This window comes from Macaca mulatta, chromosome 6, assembly GCF_049350105.2.
Source record: "Macaca mulatta isolate MMU2019108-1 chromosome 6, T2T-MMU8v2.0, whole genome shotgun sequence".
NCBI lineage: Eukaryota > Metazoa > Chordata > Mammalia > Primates > Cercopithecidae > Macaca > Macaca mulatta.
The window spans coordinates 10,504,419-10,528,191 of NC_133411.1; the positions used below are offsets into that span (position 1 = coordinate 10,504,419).

General features: G+C 40.7%; 1 protein-coding gene across 4 annotated transcripts in view; it reads right to left on the reverse strand.

Moving 5' to 3' along the window:
• Nucleotides 1–23,773, reverse strand: part of SEMA5A (semaphorin 5A) — a 504,279-nt gene that overhangs the window by 324,591 nt on the left and 155,915 nt on the right. For all 4 annotated transcript variants that reach the window (XM_078003818.1, XM_078003819.1, XM_078003817.1 and 1 more), the window contains 1 exon segment: nucleotides 7,846–8,046. Coding sequence is in view for 2 of the 4 variants with exons in the window: in XM_078003817.1 (XP_077859943.1) it covers nucleotides 7,846–7,969 (124 nt within the window). In the remaining 2 variants the exon portion in view is untranslated.

The following is a 23,773-nucleotide window of genomic DNA, read 5'->3' on the forward strand; positions in this document are numbered from 1 at the left end:
CATGACAATGAAAAGACAAATTATTCACGGAACAAAGGATATTTAAGGATCCATAACAACACATTTCCTCCCCAAGTAAACTCTTAGGAGGATAAGTCATATTCTATAGTGAAACAAGTGAAGATCACACTTGGTTTATGTAAATTTTAGTTTACAGAGAAAATGTTGAGTTCAAGAGAGTTTTCAACAATTAGCAGTGTCTTCCTATATGTTAATCAGATTCATATGAAAATACTAAAACTAAATATTAAAAATAATGTCATGCTATCTGTTTCTAATTAAAATAAATGTTCTTAATTCCTCCTTGGAGAAAGTAGGACATTATCATGCAATCACACACATTTATGATTTCTAAAGGTCAGAGTGGTAGATCTGAGACTAGATGAACAGAGAGATACTGGAAGCAATTTTACCCAAGATTTATATATTCAGACTCAGAAACCTCTGGAATCTCAGAGGGACTCAAGGAATCCTCTACTGCAGCCCCTCCTGTGACAATGAGGTTGCTATATCCTAATGAAGAGGCTAAACTCAGCCAGTACCATGACTCCGCACAACTGCTTGGTGCATTAGACACCAGACAGCCAAAACCCAGAGAGGAAACAGAGCATCATGAGACATGCATGGAGCCATGGGATACTCATGGAGCCATGGACACACATGGAACTGTGGGACCCGCATGGAGCCATGGGGCAAGAAAGGATATGTGGACATGCGTGGAACCATGGGATATGTGTGGAACCATGGGACACACAGGGAGCCATGGGACATACATACATGGAGTTGTGAACATGCCTGGAACCGTGGACACACATGGAGGGATGGGGATATGCAGGGATACATGGACACACATAAAGACATGGATATGCCTGGAGCTGTGGGATCTGCATGGAATCACAGACAAGCATGGAGCCATGAGACATGCATGTAGCTGTGAGAGACCCATGGGACCACGGCACATGCATGGAGCCATGAGACACACATGCGTGGAGTCATGTCACACACATAGAGCTGTGGACACACATGGAGCCTAGCACAGAAACATCTCATTCACTCATCCAGCATTCCCTCATTTTCTGAGAGGTTACAGTTTGTTGTGCTTGACACTGCCAATGTTACGCCTTCTCCAGCCACAGAAGAAGCAGATGGCAGGTTGAACAATGCCAGTGGCCCACAGGACAGCACAGGGGTCAAGGGAAGAGTGACAGGAGGCCGGAAAACAGGTAAGAAAGGCAGTTATGATGACAACATGTAATGTACACATGGCCACATTCGAGAAGGGCAGAAAGAGCTTCCTTAGACTGGGAGAGGGGCTGGGGACACAGTGAGTGAATGTGAAAAAGAGCCAACTCAGTTACAAAACATATCACATATTCTTCCTGTCAACATTTAACAAAGCAATGCGTGCAACACACACATAAATATAACGTCATATAATGATACGTTTTGAAAGGAAAATATAGGATCCATGAAAAAATAATCATTCATACTGTGATACGGGAATAAAACCCAAGTTTAAAATCCTAATTGGTCACTTTCAGTCACTGCTTTTTCAATCACCTAAGACTATATATGGGGATAAAGGCAGCTGTTAAAACCCAAGATCCTTAGGGAAGCAGCAGAAAACCAAGTGCAACCCCCAGCCCAGTCCCGGTGATGACCCAAGCTGGAGCAGTCATCTCAATTCCCTCCATGCCTTTCCCAAGGCACTGGAGCTAAATGTTGCAAATCCTCTATCATGAGTCCATGCAGCTCTTCCATGAGTTTCAGAACAATTCTCAGGCCAATCAATAAACCCATAAGCAGGAGGACACTCTACAAGAACATCAAGGAGTTAAAGATAAAGATCGCTGGGACCTGGGAATGGAAATCAATAGGGCCCTGCCTGATTCTGCAGGCAGGAGTAATCTTAGGCATTAATGCTAAATGCTGCCAGCTAAGAGCCTGAAGAAAGGCCTCCAAATCAGTCATATGAAGGACCCAAGCAAAGTACAGCATGACTCACATCACTGGTGGTCTTTCTTTGTGAATAATGTGAAATCGCTTCCCACAGACCAATTCCTATAACAGGAGCTTGCTCTCTAAATAGCCAGCATACTGAGTAAACTTTAATCAATAAACAAACAAAAGCAGAATATGGCACATCGCCTTAAGTAGACATTAAACATTTAAAACTAATTTCAGAGATGGTTTTGAGAATCAGTAAGCATGCTGAGAAACACGCTGTCTTGAAGGGTCACAATTTTTTTCCCTCTTTATTGGAATAGACGTTTGAGCAAATGACAAGGACATATTTCTGAACGGTGTGTCTGTAATGGGTCAGGGTGTTTTAGCAGCCACTGTACAATCAGGGATAAATACTCCAGAAAATACAGTCAAGCAAGTAACCTTGCAAACACAGCAAGTTGTAAAAGTGTGTTGTGCAATGAACTCCACTAGACAGGAGGAGCCTGCAGTGGCAAATACTTCACAGACGCTGGAAAAAAAAAGATTATACCAGCATCTTCTGCCTAGCCAGGTAAATCAGATCAAGACTGTGACAGAACATGCTAAGTTCCATGAAGACCTTCTGTTAGCATCCAGTTCTTCATCAGTAGCCTCCAGTGCATAATATTAAATCATGGTATTTTAAACATGCATGGAAATCAGAATTTTAAGTCAAGAATATCTGGTTCTTCCTTTATTTCCCCCGGTCAGTATCTCATCCTGCTTTCTCAAAGTTTCTTGGAATGGTGCCTTACAAAAAAGTGTTCACGGGGAGTTGCGGAGGCCACTTGTTCAGCTGTAACATGAGCCATTTCAAGGCCTGAGTGGGCCCATAACATCACACGACATTTTGTGTGTGTGTGTGAAAAATAGTTTTATTCTCTCCTCAGAGAAGCACTTCCTTTCTAAGGCCCTGTTCTCTTGGCCTGGGACCTACCTACTCCTCTTCAGCCAAGACAGAGATCCTCAGGAACTCCTTCCTCTCCTGCATCCACCCCCACCCACCAGCTTTCCTGCATCCTGGGTGCTTTGGCCTCCTGCCCTCCAGGCTCACTGGAGGTGGAGTTGGCTTCCTATAACTTAACTGGGCACCTGTTCCCAGTTGCTATCCCCTCCTACAGCACCGGGGTCTCTGCTTAAACAATCATCTCCCCCCTCCTCTCTCTTTAGCCTCTTCCTTCACCTTGTTCCTTCCCATCACCATTTGAGGATGGTTAAGTCATGCTCTTTTAAAAGTTGTGCCCTATGTCCCTGCATGGCTGACATGAGTTCTTCTCTCCTTATATCTATCATATCATCCCTAACCTTCGATGTATCCCCACACACATCACCATCCGGTTTCTTCCTCCAACCCTGCGGTGAAACTGCTCTGATAAATGCTGCCTTTTATGTGTCCTCCCAGAAGATATACTGAAGTCCTAACCACAGGTACCTCTGAATGTGACCATATTTGGCAACAGCACCTTTGCAGATGAATTGTTTAAGATGAGGTCATACTGGATTAGGGTTTGCCCTAAGTTCAACATGACTTATGTCCTTATAAAAAGAGAAGACAAAAAGACAGGGACACAGAGGGAGGATACCATGAGACTACAGACTAAGAGACTGGAGTGATGCATCCACAAGCCAAGGAATGCCAAACATTGCTGACAACCATGAGAAGCTAGGAGGAAGCAGAGAATGGTTCTTCTCTAGAGCCTTCAGAGAGAACACAGACCTTCAAACACCGTAATTTTGGACTCTGGCCTTCAGAAATGTGAGAAGAGACAATTAGGTTGTTTTAAGCCATCTAGTGTGTAGTAATTTGTTACAGCAGCCCTAAGCAGCTAATACAGTGCTGCTGACAGAATTTCTCAGAGTGACCAATTGTCCTGGCTTTTCCAGAACAGAAGCAACCAGGAAAGTCCCGGGAAAACCAGGACAAGTGTGTCACTCTTCCTTCTGGCACACACCTGCCTTGAACACTCTGCAGTATCTCACGCTCTGCTGGACACCGCCCTCTTGAAAATATCCCCTTTCTTGGTTCTCAGGAAGGCTTGCTCTCAACTAGATAATTCCATCTGGTGGCTCACAGGAACTCAGCCTTTTCCATCTAAAATCACCACACCCCTCATATCTGCTTTCTCTTCTTGATTCTATATGGAATCAACAGCCAAGAATGTGGGGATTGCAGTCAGGGCTTTCTCCTTGCTCCTGCTCTGCATCTACTGAATCCTCAACCACACTCCTTTCCAATTTCCAGAATCCACCTCTTCTCTACATTTCTGCCTCCCTTCCCTTAATGCAGTTCCTCCTCCCGTTGGTCTCAGTAGCAGCCTCAGAATGGGCTGTTCCTGACAGCACATTGTCATCCTCCAGATAGAGGATAAACTTGTTTAGATGCCTTCCAATGCCAGGCACCTCTGAATCCCCACTTGCCATGTGAGCCTCATGCCCTCTACCTCCTCCTCCATATCTTAAAATAAGATGTCCTGACTTCCTGTACGTGAGGCTTGCCAGGACCTGCAGCGTTTCCTCTCACACTTCAGGGCTTATCACTTGCTCTTTTCCTCTCCATGGAAACTTCTCCTTTCACAAATTTTGTAAACACCTTCTAACAATCACTTGGGATGCAACTCTGGCATGGCTTCATCCTAGAAACCTTCCTCAACCACCATCCTACAGCCCAGGATGTGGGCTTAGAGCCCCCTCTCCTAGGCTGTGCAGCACACAACATAGGCAGGCACCTGTTAGGACCCTTCACAGAATGTTATGCAATGGCCCTTTTGGTTCCCATTGCTAGAAATAGTCTAAACCCTTTTAATAGGAACTGAGCATCTTCTTGATCTCCTCAATATCTAGCAAAGACCCTGTACACAACAGGCTTCTCCTAAATGTTCATTGAATGTTCACTCCGAATTAAAAACATGCAAATAAAAATACACTGAGATGCCATTTATGCATTGAGTTTTGTCCAAATCCCAAAGCCTGATGGTGTACTCTGCAGGAAAGGCGGCAGAGAAACACGTATTCATATCCAGGGCAACTACAATGCACAGTGGCGCAACCTCTATGAAAGAGAATTGGGCAACATTTCCAAAACCACATACGCATTCACCCTTTGGCTCAGAAATCCCAATTCTAATAATCTCATTCAACGGTACACTTGCAAAAATATTAAATAATGTTTACAGGAGGCACTACTCACTGAAACACTATCCATGGTCACAAATGACAGAAAATAACCTAAGCATCTCTCAATAAGGAGTTTTTGATTAGGTTAGGGCTCATCACATAGGGGAAGCTATGTAGCTACAAAAAAAAAAAAAAAGAATGACATAAATCTCTACTAGAGAGTAGGCTCCAGCATATACCATTAGGTTAAAATAATGCTACACAGAGACAAGTCTATATAATAGCCACCTTTCATCTAAGAAAAGATAATATAAATATATATTTGTATGTGTGTGTGTGTTGCTTTGCTTCTATTACAAAAGTAGCCTAACCCATAAAATATAGGTAAATAGCTAAATGCATAAAGAGCTCTAGAATAGGATCAAGAAAAGAGGAAGTGAAGTCAGATTCCTTTGAACACCTGTTGCTTCAATAATTTGACTTTGAAACACTGCATAAAAACTTAATGTCAATTTTAAGAATTTCTAAAAATCAATAGAAAAATTAAACAAATGATAGTAACTGGGTCTTGGGTTGGTGCCATAACCACACAGAAAGAAATTATTTCTACTGATTTTAAAGCAGTAATTTTGCTAGAATTTTCCAGTGAAATATTTACTGTGAGGACCAAAAAAAAAAAACAGAGAAAAAAGTCATTTTAAAGATTTTTCAATAATCAAAAACAACTAGGGTTGCATGGAGCTGTAATTCTAAAATGACTGAGTGTATACTAAAGGAAAAAGGCAAATAAATAATTAGGTTGGTCTGCAGAGACTTGAGATTTTGTGCAAGGAAGAAATAAACACTGAGATGGGAAAGGTTAACAAAGACCCTAGAGTCCTGGAGATGAATTGTAAGTACCAGGAGAAGTTCATGGTATATTTTTAAAATGCTTTTCTTAGCACTGTCCACTGAGAAGACCTGTGGGCACGTTTGGTGCTCAAAGCATCCAGAAATGAGCGATTCCCAGATCTACGGAAAGAAATAGGTAAAAGGAATAGGAACATCTTGACACCCAGAGAGCAAAGAAGCTCTCAAAGATGACTTGGATGGAGTCAGAAGAATCCAGAAGCCACTCTCAAGAGGTTACTCTGGGCTTAAAATGCTACCACTTCACCGTGTACAAGGATGTAAGCTACATGGATTAAAATCCATCAAATATGTAAAAATTAGTGTATTAATAATAATTCTAAAAATCAAAATAAGAAAAAGGCAAACATAACATCTTATCCATCCCCTTTGGATGACAAATGAATGACCTCTGGGATATTAAAGAACCAACATATTTGTATATTTTTAAAAAATAAAAGTATAAATGGGTGGGGGGCGGGGACCATTTATTTTGACTTTCCTGCATAAAGTGTACCTTCAGGATATTCAAATAGCTGAGGAAGGAAATACAGTTTATATAGAAGTGTTCTAACCACTAAACAAGCAAAATAATAAAATGAGAAAATCCCAGTTGTGTACTCATCAGTGAATCAGTAGATTGAGGCACTGATCATCAATGACTGATCATTTCCCAGCTGGATATGCTCTGCCTCCTGAAGGAAGTACACAGCACTACCCATGATATAGTCAAGACAAAAACATCCAAACCTGGATCTCAGCAGGTGTCTTGAGATTACTAGGAATTTACAGACCTCTTTGGAAAAAGGAATATTTGAACCACACAATCAGAATGCGATGAGCAAACTCCAGACTGTGGGAAACTGTCCAGGACAAAGAACTTGGTTTCTGTAATTTGCAAAGGGTATGAAATAAAAGTAAAATATTAAAAGAGACTCAAGAAATATACCAACCAATGGCAGTGGGTGGAATTCACTTAAATTCTGATTTGACTTAAGTGGCCAAAAGATGCCTAAGTACTTATGAACCCATGAAAGATCTCGCAATGCCCACTGGGTGCTTGATGATGTCATGAAATCATTTATTGTTTGTTTGTTTGTTTGTTGTGATAATGGTACTGAATTTCTTATCTTTGAGTATTATAAACTGAAATCTAATGGATAAAATTATTTGATTTTTTTAAAATTTCCTCCAAAATAATTTAGTGGATGTGAGATGAAGCATGAGTGGAAATTGAGATGAAAAAGGATGGGGATGGGCCATGAATGCGACAAAGTCTATTTTCTTTTCCACTCTGAATGCTTGAGTGCCCGGATGTGAAGGACCTTAAATAAATTTCAATGAATAAAAGAATAAATGAGTGGATATACAGATTAATTATGTAATCCCACCAATCCATAGAGATACGTGGGACATTAAATCAATTCTGCTGCCATGCAATGCTAGATAGAAACAAAGGGGTAAGTTTGTGGCTAGACTAACGCATTGCAGGAAAATGTCATAGTGAAAAATTTTAGGCTTTCCTTAGTTTTGTTGTTATTGTTATGGTCACATTTTTATCCTTTGGTTCAAACACTTAGGAGGCCTGCAGTACCTGTTAAATAAAGGTGAACAGAAACAATGAGATTTTTTACCTTGGTAATCCCTGTCTTAGATCCCTCTTGAGGTAGTGATCAGTTTCTGGATATGAAATTCTAATGATAGAGGTTTTTGTATTTTTACCTTTATTTTAAACTATGTCTAAAACCAGAATCACTGGATTATACAGCATTTGTGTTGCTCTATTATCTTCTATCACTAAATACAGAATGTGCCTTTAGATGATGGCTTTGCATTCAGTGCTTGCTGGTCCCTTACCTTTATAGGAGATGACTGGGTGCTCAGCTCTCTGGCACTGAGTCGTACCCTGTGCCTCTGGGCGGGCGAGTCTCCATAGCCCCAGGCTTGAGAACAGCCATGCTATAACACAGGTTCCCTTCATGGTGGGCAAGGGGCCTCTGACTCTGGGCTCGTGTCTTCTAAACAGAAGCTCTTCTTCCCCTCATGTGTGGAAAGTGCCTAAAACACACAAAAGAGAAGAATCAGACGACCATGAGTTCATTTTCCGGTGGGTGGTCTTCTGGTAAAACTCCCTCACTAACATTAAGGTTACATTTTGTTGAGCTAGAGGAGAGCTTGGAGGGCTCAGACCAGCATATTTTGTCTACGTCATATCCCAGGCTGTATGAATACATGCGTGAGTGTGTGTATCTCAATACAGACCTCTCATTCTCCCCATAATTGCATGATATAGCCCATTTGTTTTAAACGAGAAATGCTCAAGCTTAAGCAGTACTGTCATCACACTCACTCCTAAGGAATGTAGATTAATAGATGGGATTGGCTGGATTTCCCTTGGCCACCTGTCCTAACCCTTTGCGCAAACACAGGTCTATATGTGGAAACCCTACAAATACCTGCCCATCTCTTTTTAACATTTAAAAGACTTATTTTTAAGAAGGCCATGGCCGTTGTCTTTCACCAATAAACTGATGAATATTATGCTACGCAACTTTAAAAAATCATCACGATTTGCTAAATTCTGTATTTTGTGACGCAGGATAACCTTTTAAAATTGTAGATAATCTGCCTGCAAAGCATCTGGCTAGAGATCAAGTGTGAATCAAATAAAATCTATATTGAGCACCTACTGGGTGAAATAAAAGTACTATGCCGGGAAACTTTAAAGATTATGAACAATTTAAATGATTAACAAGCATTAAAGTAATATAAGCCTGTAAAAATAACTATGATCCAAGCTGTTAGCAAATCTTAAAAAGAACGGGAGTGCTGTGGGAGTCAAGGGAGAGTGCGACTGCTACAGAGAAGGATCTATGACGGGTCCATGGAGGGGCTCAAATCTGAGTGTAATGCTGGAGGATAAGGAGGATTTCAACAGATGGAGGTTTCTAGAATGACATTCCATCCCCAGGGAAGAGAATGAAAAGGCACATTGGAGGGGCAAGAGGAAGAGGTATGCAACATGTTTTAGGAATGGTGTACCATACTCGATCCAGGAAATTTAAAGGGAATCATTGGGAAGAGCTTACAGAGTAGGTTAAGATTTGGAAGGCAAACTACACTAAGGTGTGAGGTCTTTATTTTCAGGCGACAAGCTACCGTAGTATACTAATGTTAGAAGATCTTATTAATATTAATAAGGCCATTATCACAATAATGTACCTAGGAAATTAGGCAGATGAGAGCATAGAAATGGAGAAGTCAATTTGAAGCCACTACAGTTGTTAAAAAGAGAAATAAATGAAGCAGTGACTTTGGTGGTGTCAATGGGAATAAAAAGGCAAACACAGTACACGACGACTGTGGGTAAAGGAAACTACAGCAAATTAAAGACGGCCACAGATTCTGGCATTCCTCGCATTGAGAGGTGGAGCTATGTTCTCCACCTAGAATCTGGGTTGGTTCGGTGACTGCTCTGCTCATTTGAATACAACAGAAGTCATCTTGTGCTAGTTTCCAAGCCCAGGCCCTAAAAGCCTGGCAATTGCTACATCCTGCAGCTTAGAACACATTCTTTAAGACACTGAGACACTAGGTCAAAAGTCCAACTACACTGAGATGGCCATGCTAGAGAGAACACGTTTAGGTGCTCCAGTTTTTGGATCACACATGAGCCCAACTCTCCAGCCATGAGTGAAGTTGAAACCCACTGAGTAATTTCAGTAGATATTATGAGAGCAAAAGAATCTCTCAGTTGAGCACTGCCCAAATTCCTGACCCCACAAATGTAAAATATAATAAAAGAGTGGTTGTTATAATCTGCTAAATTTTGGGAACACAGAGCAAAGAGACACTGATGAACTTAAGGCAGATAATGTAAGTGACTTCAAGGATTGTGATGCCATTCATTTTAATAGGATAATCAACGGAGGGATTTTGTTTAGATGAGATTAGAATCGTGTGTGTGTGTGTGTGTGTGTGTGTGTGTGTGCGCGCACATTAAGTTTAAGACACCTGGCCAGGCATGGTGGCTCATGCCTGTAATCCCAGCACTTTGGGAGGCTGAGGCAGGTGAATCACCTGAGGTCAGGAGTTTGAGACCAGCCTGGGAAATATAATGAGATTTTGTCGATACAAAAAATAAAAATAAAAATTGGTCAGGCGTAGTAGTGTGTGTCTGTAGTCTTAGCTACTTGAGTGGCTGAAGCAGAAGGATTGCATTAGCCCAGAAGCTCAAGGCTGCAGTGAGCTGAGAAGGTGCCACTGGACTCCTGCCTTGGCAACAGAGCAAGACTTTGTCTCTAAATATAAAAATAGTAATTAATAAATACATACATAAAAGAGAGAGGAATTGAAGAAAATCCAGAGAAAACTGAGGTGGGACGCTATTAGGGTCCCAGTAAAGAAAGTGAAAGAAAGGAAAGAGGCCTTCTTTAAAAAGGAGTGCTTACCACCTGAATAAATGGTGAGATTTCAAGACAAAGAAAACATAGATTTGAGGGTGTATCAAATTTCACATTCTGTATTTTTTGAGTCAACCAAATGGGGAAGAAGGATAAGACATGATAATTTAAATTTTGAAATTGAAGAGTAGAAAAATTATGGGTTAATTTCATAGAGGTTGGTTCAATATAAATAAACCTGACCAGAAACCTGAAGGTCCAGCTGAGTTTAGAGTCTCTCATTCCCTCAATATTTACTGAGTGACAACTGCATACCCAGCATGTAAGAATTTGCAAAGGAACCAAGCAGCACGAGGTAAGGCCTACTGCATCCATAAGCAGCAACCATGGAGCTAATATAAGGAAGCCAAGTACAGACTCACCAGGACCAAGAACTTCAGAGCAGGCAGGAGGTTGGGGTCCTTAAGAATGGAAGGAATTGTACAACATTCCCATTGACCAAAACATTCAGGTTGGGCAGAGAAATAGGTAATGGCACTGCAAATCAACACAAGGGAAGAGTATAGCTTCTGTAGGAACAAGAGATGCTGAGCATGAAGGTGGAGGATGGGCTAGGGAGGAAAACGGAGAGCCAGAGGCTCATCTATCCACCAGCCCACAATCCCTGCCCAAGCACAGAGCACGGTAATGGACAATGGATGAGCAAATGTTCATTGATCCTGGGTTATAACATTAAAAGTATGAGATTCACTTTTGAAAAGGAGTTACAGTGTGCAACACTGGAGTATGCTTTAGAACTCCAGTCTAAAGGTAACCAGATGAAGTAGCCTATCTTTTCTGAGCCTCCTGACCTAAGACTTAAGATATGAAATTTTATCAAATTATGTATTTTAAAATAAACACTTGTTAGAGGTGCTTTAGATGTGATGTCATCCTGTTAAAAGCAAGGAGGTTTGGGGCACCCATACCAGTTCAGGTAAATTATCACAGTCACACATCAAAACAGATCAGCAATGATGAAGATAAAAGGAGAAGGATGATGAAGTGGCAATCGACCCTTAATACATGCTAGCTCTGTAGTAAGCATGATGCCAAGCACTCACACCCATGCCTGGCACCCAACAGCCACCCAGAACCATATCACTGATAAGTCCACTCTCACAGAGCAGCAAGCCATCATGGAAATGGATTGGAGCACTGTCCTGCCATCATCTCCAAGAATGAATGCAAATCAACTAGGGACTAAGAGCACATTCTTTTCTTATACACAGTTTTTCAACGTGCACATCTAAGCCAACATAGATTCCCCTTCTGCTACTGATGAAGGGCATCATCCAGACCTGCTTGTGACTGAAACTGTCCTTTATTTACAATATGCCGCCCACTCTGATCTTAAGACATGTGACGTTAGAAGCCCTAACATCTTTGCCTCCTGAATGAAAGGAAGAGAAAAATAACACAAGTGTCTGAAATGCTCTTTCCTTGGGATTTGGAAAGCGACAATTAGAGAAGAGGGGAAATGACACATACAGAGAACGAGCAGCTAAAATGGAACACGTAGTTCGAGGGTGATGAGCTGAAATGACATGTTTGTCATGTTAGGAAAGAACATTTAATGAGAACAGGTAATTTTTTGAGGTTTATAATTTTCAGACTGTAACATATTACCTTTTTTCTTAAACTAAAGGTACTGTAAACTGTCATTATGGTAAGGTGACAGGAAAGGGCATTTATAGTCTTCATGTAGAGACGTGGGCTTTTTTGAGCAGCTTACCATGGAAAGCTAACTCCTTGAAGACGCTTTTACTCTAAATAGACTCAGCTTTAAATAGCAGGTACCTCCTTCCTGGACTCAGCAGGTCCATCTTGTACTGAATCATGGAGCTCTTGCCTCTCAGTGGTGTAGGAGGAACACATTTATATCAGGGCTTTTAGTGCTCAAGCTCAGCACTATTGACATTTTAGTCATATAATTCTGTGTTCTGGGCTATTCTATGCCTTTAGCAGCATCCCTGGCCTGTACCTACTAGAGCCAGTAACACCCCCCTCCCATGGCCAACTTTGCACCAACCAAAATTGTCTCCAGACACTGCCAAATTGCCCCAGTTGAGAACCTCTACGATAGATAGATAGATAGATAGATAGATAGATAGATAGATAGATAGATAGGCAGGCAGATACATACATACCTACATACATACATACGCATACATGCATAGATAACTTCCCTCTTTGGAAGTTAAATGAGCTGCCGTGACTTGAAAGATTATTCAAAATATGCTTATCTAAAACACCAAACTAAATTTGTGTTGAGTCATTCAGGCAAAATTTCAAAATATATGAAATTCCTGTTAATTTTAACTATGTGCTACATTTGGGAAATACATTATGAAGGAATTTTCAAAGGATCAAAGTTGTTCTAACATCATCCTACCAACTCTAGAAAAATAAAAATATATGACGTGAGTTAATATGAAACAAATGATTTTGCCAATATGAAGATTTATTCTAGAAAGCCAGTTTGGGTGACAACATATAAGCATTTTTGGTGCCTCTACTTCAAAACCCCTGAAACCCCTAAAATTCCTTTTATTTTCCTGATGTAGGAGGATATCTCTATAAGCTTGATCTAAATAAGTACAACTCTGTATAGAAGTGTTTGTGCAATAAATAACATTTCTCATTCACTCCCACGCTACAAATGAAACTGAATAGGCTTTGGGGACAGAAAATAACTGCTCCTTTTAGGAAAAAAAAAATTGCTGTCAGATAAAAAAGAAATCAAAGGAATAAAAGCTTCCATGAGGCGTTTTGCTTAGGGAACAGTGTCTAACCAGTTATTAATAAATACAGATCCAACATAAGCTTAATGTACTTTTCAGAGGAGGCTGGGTTTCTTCTGAGCTATAGGCCTATCATAAAGATGGATATAGCCTAATCTGTTGTTACAGTCCAGAGAGCCCACAAACCCCTCCTGGGTCCATCCCTTACTTGATGGCATTAGAGACTTCCTTTGGCAAGAGGACAAAGGAGTCAGGTGAGCGAGCTGACCCAGTGAGGTGGCCTCAGAGATGTCTCAGGAAGTCCTGCCCCATGCATGCCACAGCAGGACCATTCTTAGTACCAAAAGGCTGAAGCTAGTATTAGAGGCGATTGCTGCATGTGTGCCTCTTAATTAGGAACAGTTACAGCTTGTTATAATGTAGAAAACATAACATCCAAGATTTGCAGAGTTGGAACATGTTTTTTTTTTTTTTTTTTTTTGAGACATAGTCTAGTTCTCTTGCCCAAGCTGGAGTGCAATGGCACGATCTCGGCTCACTGCAACCTCCACCTCCTGGGTTCAAGCAGTTCTCCTGCCTCAGCCTCCTGAGTAGCTGGGATTACAGGCACACACCACCACACCTGGCTAATTTTTGTGTTTTTAGTAGAGACAGGGTTTCACCATGTTGGTCAGGCTGGTCTTGAACTCCTGACCTCGTGATCCTCCCACCTCAGCCTCCCAAAGTGCTGGGATTACAGGCATAAGCCACCGTGCCCAGCTGGAACATGCTTTTCAAATGTTTGTTTTTGCATTTGTTCTTTCCATTTCTTACCCCTGTTTTAGGGGATCAGATGAACTGCTCACACAGAAACTGAATGCAGCAGAACTACTAAAGACTACCCAGACTGAATGCAGCAGAACTACTAAAGAATCATTCCAGCAAACCAACTAACCCCGAAGCCAGGCCCTACACATCCTGTCAGAGCCAAAGATGGGGTCCAGTGCATGATTGTCAGCTACTGCCCAGTAAATACTGCTGCCTATTCAAGAACCCAGGATTCAGCTTCTGCCTTTCAAAGAAAATCATGCTTTTCCAGGAATCGCTGAGAATTAGTTTCTTCTTAATCTGTCTCCACTACTCACACTGCAAGACCTTCCCTGTGGTCCCTCTCGCCTCACCAGGGTCCTCAGAGGCAGCCTTGCACACTCAGTAGCCACATCTGCACCCTTGCTGATGCCATGAGCCCCTCATCTGCCTAGTCCTCCCACTGCTCCAGGTACAGACCGTCTTCCATGGTCACACCATGGTGGCTGACGCCAGCTGCAGTGGCAGCTCCTCTCCAGAAACCCAGATGGGACAGTAGAGTGCCTGCCACACCACTGCTTCCATGTGAAAGGTTGCCTTGGATAGACCCAGACCTTTTGTGTTTCTAAGTCTTAAGTTTTGCTTCTCTCTTTCATTGTAAACAATCTACACATAGTTCCAATGCCAAGTACATGTGCTCCAACATGCTGAATTGGCTGCCTGAATGAATCCGAGAAAACAGAACTAGTGTCCTACGGGCCATTTATAATCCACCCATCCCCTGCCACTGAGTGAGCCCATTGTGAGGTGGCTTAGGCCCTTGGTACATCTGAGACAAGAAATGACTCAAGGACTCCCAGAATTTGGAAGGTGAACGAGGAAAGAGAAATCACCTAGTCTCTCTTCCCTCTTTGTAGCTCAGAGAGATTAAACAGTGCATGTGAGATGAACGGTGCCGTGACAGGCCACATCAAGACAGGTCCTGCTACCTTCTGGCTGTTTATATTCTACAGCCTGAGCTCCCTGCTCAAGCTTCTAAAACCACATACTTGTGGTCACAAGGTCACATGACCTGATCACTCCCAGACTAGGAGCATAGTCTTGTCTCTAGTGAAAATAATTAGGGACGCACCTAAAGCATGAAAACAGGCAGTGTCTCCAGGGTGTCCGTAATCCGTATTAATCCAGCCATACTGAAGGATTTCTTCTGTGGACCAGGTACAGCTTTCTAAGACAGGAGTGAGGATGAAGACGACGGTAGCCCCAGCACTCCCAGATCACAACTCAGAGTCGTCAAACAAAGAAAAACCTCTTTTTATATTTATGAAATAAAAGTAGGAATAGAAGCAAAGTTGTCGGAAACAAAGAAGGAAGAAATCCTCCTGAATGGGGGAATATAGAAACCGTGATCTTTAAAGAGGTTCAAGTTAGAGTGTTCAATGAAGCAGGAATAAACAATCCAGGAGAATCAAAGCCCCGGTGTGTTTAGGACTAGAAGGAATGTATTAAATGAATCTATGCTCTTTTCTTCCTGTTGTATCAGATATTCTAGGTACAGTGCAGGAAACAATTAAATGAAGAATCAATAAAACAATAAACTTAAGTTAATGCAATGTTCAAGTAAATAGATTCTTCTAATCTTTTTCAAAAACAATAACTGAACATTTTATTATTTGGGAAATATAGTGAAATTAAAGGTTTCCTCTTATTACATTGAGCCCATAAGGGGAATCAGGATGTTCCAACAAATATATCACATCTCTTCAATTTTTATAGCGCACTTACAAAGAAACAAGATCTTTTTTATATTATTTGAACCCATGTGTCTTGATTGCCAAGTTTCAGCTGAAAGAAATTTGTCATAAATGAACTAGGGAAACATCTTTAGGAATGTGTTACTGAAACACGGGCCACCCTTAACTCCAGAAACACCACTGACTGCTACCTTCAGGTAATTGAAGAAGTTGGCTTTGTTACCCATAGATTTTCATCACATGTGAACCCAGAGGAGATGGAATTTTATGACTATATAAAAGGACCTCATGATATAAAATGGAAAAAAGCAAACATTAAACTATTTTATACATTTCAATAATGGTTCGGCTCCAGTGACCTTCTTTTATATCTCTCTTCAAAGGGAATTGTTATTACACATTTGTCTTCTTCCCCTTGTTTAGCTCCAGATCGCCTGGAGGAACGATAAAAATAAATGAAGTCCATTAGATAAAATTATTATTTACACAAAGGCAATATTAATTTTATCTGTCAGCAGGTTTTAAAACTAAGTGAAAGTTCATTCAATCTACTTCTGTGTCAGCTAAACCAACAAAAGCCCTTTCTAAGAAAAAAAGAAAAAAGTACTTAAATAATGGGCTTTCGAGGCAATGTAACTACCTGGGCAATTTCGAAAGAATTTACCTAGAGATGTTTCCTCAGGGCAGGAAATTCATGTGGACACACTAAAATATTCCAGTTATAAATGGCGCTCACCATATGAAGTTACTATTCATAGCTCTCATTCGCTTTTAGCTAAGAGGTACAAGAACAGAGCGCCATTTTCTCTCTCATCCACCACACGATGTGGAGTCTATGCCCGGACAGGAAAGCAACGCTACCACAGTGGGAAGAAAAGACGATACCCTTCTACTGTCGTCAGTCTGGTCAATATCACTGATCACCTCCTGCTTGTGAAATCCAGGGAGCTTACGGAACTAGTCATCTCCATGGCCTTTGTGACCACTGACCTTTCCTGGAATATCTCCTGACATCCTCTGTTCCCTGGATTCTGTAACTCCCCAATCTCCCTGCATTTACTTCACACCTAGCATTCTCCTCAAGTGAAAGTACACGCCAATCTCTTCTGAATGTTCATTGTTTTCTCCATCTACACATTCTCAGAGGCCCTTGTCTTCAGACCCATGTGATTTCACATGGTCTCTAAAAACTGGTGGCTCTCAAATCTAGACCCTCTCCCCAACCTCTGTATACAATCTAGACCCTTACATCAAAATAGGGGTATTTACATAAAAAAGCCAGTGTAATTGCTCGAAAGCAGACCTCGTTATCTGTCTTCATCAGCTGTCTCCCTTGTGTCTACTTCCTCTCATAACTAACTACACCATCACTCAGACAGTCAACTCAGAGCTCAAGGGACACCCACCATTCCCTCCTCCTCCATCTTCCCAAACTCACTCCTCATTTTGTCAGTGTCTTGACAATCCTTCCCTTACCCACTTCTGGAATCCAGGCCCTCCTCTCCATCCTGACCAACATCCTGTATTTCTTACCTCTGCAATTTCAGCCATTTGTTGTTGTTGTTGTTGTTGAGTTTCCTTGCTGCTAATCCCAACCCTTAAGCATCACCTCTAAGGAGCCTTCTATGAATTTTTTCCCACTTTTCTCTCGTCCCTATCTGACCCCACTGTACGTTGATTCTTATTCCTATTACAGCCTTTATCATCCTGAACTACAATTACCTGTGTATCTGCCTCCTTCTAAAACAGGGCTATGAAAACCTCAGTCTCCAGACAGTACTGGACATAGTGCAGACAAACAGTCAACACCTGAGAAGTGGATGAATGGAGAAAAAGAATGCAAATCCACATGTGCCTCTCTACCTTACCTCTGTACCTCTGTACAATATTAGCGCTTCCATTAAAACGCTATCCAAGTTCCCTTTTTTTCTATGACTCTGCCATTCATTGTCACAGATGTTTTATCCCTCTTTTAAAATTCTCTTAACATCTGGTCCAAATACAAAGATTCCCATGGTTTTGAAAAATGTCCTTTCTAAATGTCATAATTTTCCAATTAATGGTCAAAGGGATGAAGGGATTACTATAGCCAGACAGACTTAAAAAAAAAGGGGGTCCCCTGGACCTGGAAACATGAAAGCAGACAGAAGATATAACCAAATGTACGAACCCTGAGGGGGTCAGATAAGTTATTCCAGCACAGATAATTCGCTGGAACCACTTGAAATGTCAAAGGACAAAAAAGGAGGACATTACAATTCACAGCACAAAGAAACTTACTGAATTAATAATTTTAGGCTAAGAAATACAAATACCTTAAAATATCAGAAAAATTTACAGTAAATAGACTGCTAATATGCTTAGATAAACTAGACTATTTAGCAGAAAGTCCTCTGATGTGATGTTTTCAGATTTTAGCCAGGAATAACATGGTGTATATCTGAGGAAACCTCTTAAATCCAATGGACTAGACATGTCAATGTTGATACATTTGAGTTAATTAAAACTTGTCACAATCTCCGGTCTCAAAAAAAAAGTCAGACCTCTAGAGCATTAATTATCATTTTTGGTGAGTATATTAAAAATAAAAACAAGAAATCCATCCTAAAATAAAAATTACCAAGACATATCCTATAAAAATCAAAGATTTCACTAAGTAGACAATAAAAAAAGATACAAGAAATGCAAAGTAGGTTATGTACAGTACTCAAACATCTTTCACAGGTTTCCTGAAATAAACCTGTAAGATAAGTATTCTCATTCCTTGCTATTTTACAGATATAGAGTCAGGACTCAAGGAGGTCCCATTGCCAAATGGAAGAAGTAAAAATTGTAACAGGTAAGTCCCTGGCCCTACAACCCAGGGTCATCTTGCCGTCCCCTCACTTCTGCAAGGATTGTCTATTGACTAAGGATTGGGACCCAGGCTAGACACACAGGTCATCCGGCTGAAGACATGAAGCTGATGATTTATTTCTACCAACTAACTTCTTGTCGAGCCTGAAAATGTGTTTTCTTAGAGATGAAAATTTCACTAAGTAACTAGCTGCAGCATCGTTCACTGACTCTGGGACCAGAGACCTCACTGACCAGGATTTAATCCAGCAAATGCCACAATAGTTTTATCCGTGTCATGTGCCCTCCTCTGTCCGTCATCTATACATCCTTCCTTGAGGCAGGGGTGGAGGGGCGGGATGGGCCCATGGCTCATTCAGTCCCATGACTTAAATAACATTTCCCGGCTGGTGAATGTAAGTGTACATATCACCTTCAACCTGTGCCTGAAACTGCAACTTCCATCTGCTTCTTCACCTCTACCTGAGACAAAGAATTGCCTCCAAACTAACCAGGACCAAGCGAACCACTGGTGGTCCCCCTTCCCCAGCCTGCTTCTTGGCTGAGTCTTTGCCATCACAGCTGGAGTCATTTTGGATTGCTCTAATTCCCCCTCACAACACTCTAAACCATAAGAAAATCCTGTCACTGCTGCCTCAAAAAATGTATATCGCACCCCTTCTCTCCCGTCTGCTACTGCAATCCCACCTCAAGCACCTTCCTCTCTCACCTGGACTTAGCAGAAGCTATTCTAATTTGCCTTGGTGTTTTTCACTCATGCCCCTCAAAAGTCCATTTTCTGTGTTGCATCCAGATAAATCTTTGTAAAGAGCTCACCAGGTTAAGTAATTTTTCCCTGAAATTTCCAATAGATCTCTTTGCAACCTCCCTAAAATGCAAGATCCTGACCTCCACCAACAAACCCTCCTCCATGGCCACCTCCCTATTTCTACATGATCTCCAGCCCTCCTGTTCCCTGTGCTCCCACCACACACATGCACATGCACGCATGTGCATAGAACTGCTTTCTGGTCTCGAAACCCACCAAGCTCATCACCTTGCAGATGGCACTTGCTGGTCCTTAGATCCTAGATCTTTTTCTAGATTCTCCCAAGGTCCCTTCTCACTATTCAGGTTTTACTAAAATGTCACGTCTGCCGGAAGGCCTCCCTGGCCAGGCAGGCTAAAGCACCTCCCTTTTACTCCATTATTAGATTCCATTATTATTTTTCTTCTTCATATCACTTAAAAATACTTAAAATTGCTTGACTGATATATTGGTGAGTTTGGGGATTTTTTTACATCCTATTATATGAAATTGATTTAAAGGATCTACAATTTTCACAGCTTCTTCTTTTAATGTGCTGTATGTACATCAAAATATCACGTTGTACATCTTAGGTATATACAAGTAAATAAATAAACAAAAATATTCCATAGGCAAACAGATACAGGTATATTCAGTACCTTCAAGGAAGGTAAATTGAGGCTGGGAAGCTTCAGTATTGGGACAGAATAAAATATACTGGCGAGCTCAACGACAGCAAAATAGTTTCCAGAGGCCTTTGTCCTCAGTCATCTCAGTGATATTGGATATGTACGCTTGCATGGGAGGAATAACAGGACTTAGATGATAGTCAGTTGATGTCCTTGTGTGAGTCCTGTTTAACCCACTAGAATACAAGTAATTGGAGGACAGAGATTTTATTTTGTTCTCTCGCTATCCCGAGGACCTAGGACACAGTATGACCCATATAAATATTACCTACTGATGGACTAGGTAGTGGAAAGGCCAGAAACCAAGATAGTCATTGTCCAAGTGATGGATAAACTCACTGTGAAGGCCAAGATACATCCTACTAAATAAAGGCAATGACTTTGTTTTGGCCATTGAGTAGCGATTATGGTAAGTTTCGGGAGCGCTGCTATGGAAAAGTACAAGTTAGTTCACAGTCGGCCAATTAGGTGAAACTTAGGAACACAAAGTCAATACAGAATTAACTTCCCCTAAAGCATCTAATGATTAGCACATAATGCGATGCTATAACATCTCACATGCTGTGAACATACGGTATCTCATCCTTCAGTTCATTAGCCTGAAATGTGGAGAGGTCATGGAGGACATTACAGTAAAGGTCTCCACGGTGGAAACGTAACCCCCAAGTGTCTTCACTTCTGTATTTGAAAATATTAAAAGCTATGTGATGGGGAATATGTTAATGAAAATACAAAAATGATCCCATCCTAAATATAAAGCCAGAAAAAGTAATGACAGATGGCACCCATTTGGTAAGTAGTTCCTAAATACTGAAGGGGTTAAATACTGTTGCTAGATGCCTGAGTGTCTCCTTTCTCAGTCCAAAAGAGTGAGAACCATCTACGGTGTTCCTCAGCCTACAAAGTCCCAGCAATCCGCCCTGCCTCCAACACTAGTTTAGGAGAGGCAACCTTGCATAGATAGTAGGAGCACAGACTCTGGATCCAGATTGCCTGAGTTCAAATCTTCGCTCCACCATTAACCTTATGCTTCAGTTTCCATGTCCTGTAATATGGAGATCAAAACCATAGCTTAAAATTATATGAGTTAATTTGAAAGAACTTAGACCACTTACTGGCAATTAGGAAGCGCTAAAAAATTTTGACAATTATAAACAAATAAAGGCTATTTAAAAAAAAAAAGGAAAATGCTTTATAAATCTTGTAGGAAAGACATGTCTAACAACCAAATTAGTGTCTTCCTAAAAAAACACAATAAAATCAGTTCAGTGTTTAATAAGAACTGTGAGAATGTGCTGCCTTAGCCCTAGGAAAATTCAACATCTGCCCAAGAAATCTATAAAAGAATGCTCATAGCAGCATTGTTCATAATAGCAAAAAATTAGAAATAATACAGGTGTCCACTGAGAGAATGCAAATTTTCATGATCTAATTTATCACAGTGAAAATGGATGGACAACAGCTATATGCAACATAAATATTAGAAATAAGAACATCGAGAGAAAAAAGAATATATTCTGCTACTGAATATATTATATAAGAATAATATATAGTGCTACTGTGAATATGAATAAGTGTGGTGTGAACAACAGAGGTATTCCCCAGGATCAAGCCCCCAGTGGAATTAGGTCACCTACAGTCCTTCTTAGGCCCCACACTTTCCCACTTCCACCCTTCTGCCTAGAACACATTCCTCCACGTCCACATTAGAACTTTATCCATTCTCTGAGGTCCATATCAAACACCGGCTCCCCCAAGAGTGGTAACCATTTACCCTGTGAGAAGCAAGGAAGCCTCCAGGAAGCCTGCTAAGGACACACCATTGCCTCCGTGGCCCTCAGCAGGTCCTGCCATGGAGTCTGGATTCCTGTGATGTGGGATACGCTGTCCCTGCTGTACATTAAAGCCACAAGACCAGAGCCTGGCCTGCTTGTTACTGAGGCCACTCACTGCCCACCAAAGTTCCTTGCACATAGAAAGTACCTAATATTTATGGAATGAACATATCAACCAACTGAGCAATAACAAATCATGGAAAGAAGCCCCAGGTTGATCTGGGAGGAAGTGGGGGAGCAGGCAGGTTTTGGACGTGTGGGAATCATGTCAATGAAGTGGAAATAGAAAGATCACACTTTTGGCAGAGAAATGAAATAAAGTCTCAAGATAGAATGTACCAAGAATGGAGGCAGCAAATGCAGTTTTTGTTTGAAAAGACCAAAGTTATAAGTAGTAAGATCAGATAAATTATGGCACATCCATACTATTAAATATTATACAGCTTATAAAGCCAATGTAGTAAAACTCCATATACTGAGTGTATAAATCCAATCATGATGTGAGCGGAAAAAAATAAAGTGTAGACATTTATTTATCCATAGATTAAAACTAGAGAACAAAAACTCCAATGTTTGACTAAAATAAACCAAGAAAATTGTAGTTACTTCTAAGTCATGGGGAAATTTTAAAAAATATAATTCTATATTGAACTTTCAACAATATGCGTTTATTAATTTGGTAATTTAAAATGAATAAAATATTTAAAGGAAGGAGATAAGATTAGTTTTATGGGTTAACCAGTGAGACAGGATTTTGACGCACATAGTTAGATCCAATTCAGGGTTGACTTGCCAGGTGTAAGACAGCAGAAAACCATGGAGGGAACCATTGCTGCAGTGCAGAAGAGAAAGAACTGGTTCAAAGAACAGGCGGTGTGAAGATATAAACCTTGATAAAGCAGAGGTCTTCTTTCCGTAAGTGTTCTCCAAACTGAACATGAAATCTTTGTTATTCTCAATAATAAAAATCTCCAAACCCTCTCTTCAAATATAACACTTTTAGTAAAGAAAATAATTATTGCCTTTTAATAAAATTTGTCCTATAATTTGCATTTCCACTGCCAACAACAAGCATTTTACTTTGCAAACAATCCTCTTTGGCACTTGGTTTTCTTTTTTTTTTTTTTTTTTTTAATATTACACTTTAAGTTCTAGGGTACATGAGCATAATGTGCAGGTTCGTTACATATGTATACTTGTGCCATGTTGGTGTGCTGCACCCATCAACTCATCAGCACCTATCAACTCGTCATTTACATCAGGTATAACTCCCAATGCAATCCCTCTCCCCTCCCCCCTCCCCATGATAGAAGACTTTCCCAGTGCTACAATTCCTCATTTTGGAAAGATGAGTTTCATAAGAAAACAAAATTTAATACTCTTTGTAATCAAACTACAAAAATTCTCACTTCTATTAAAGATGCATCCCATTTCCCATTTGTGATTTTAGAAACAGCATCTTAAACTTGAGTAAAAGCTTTAATACGAAAAAAAAAAAAAAAAAAAGAAATCTTTGTTATTCTCATGTAAAGTTGGTCCAAAAAAAAGTTATGTTCAGAATGTGTGGCGTACAGGTGTAGCCTGTGAGTCAATGATAGCCATTTCTAAAACTAGAACTTGCGACCTCTTACTTGCTAGTCTCAGTTTACCTGGAAGGAAAAAAGTCACTTGTACCTAAGGAAATGAAACTGGTTTTATCAGCTCCATCAGATAAACTATATTATCCAAAGCTCTCTGCTTATACCAAGAAGAAATGTTCAGGCACCTAGTCATTAACAAATACTTTCCATTGTGACCTGGCTATACTGTGTTTTGGTCCTCAAAGTGGCCCCCCGTAGCTAGGTAAATAGCACACACCTGTTAATTCTTTACAGGAAAAGTAGCACACATGT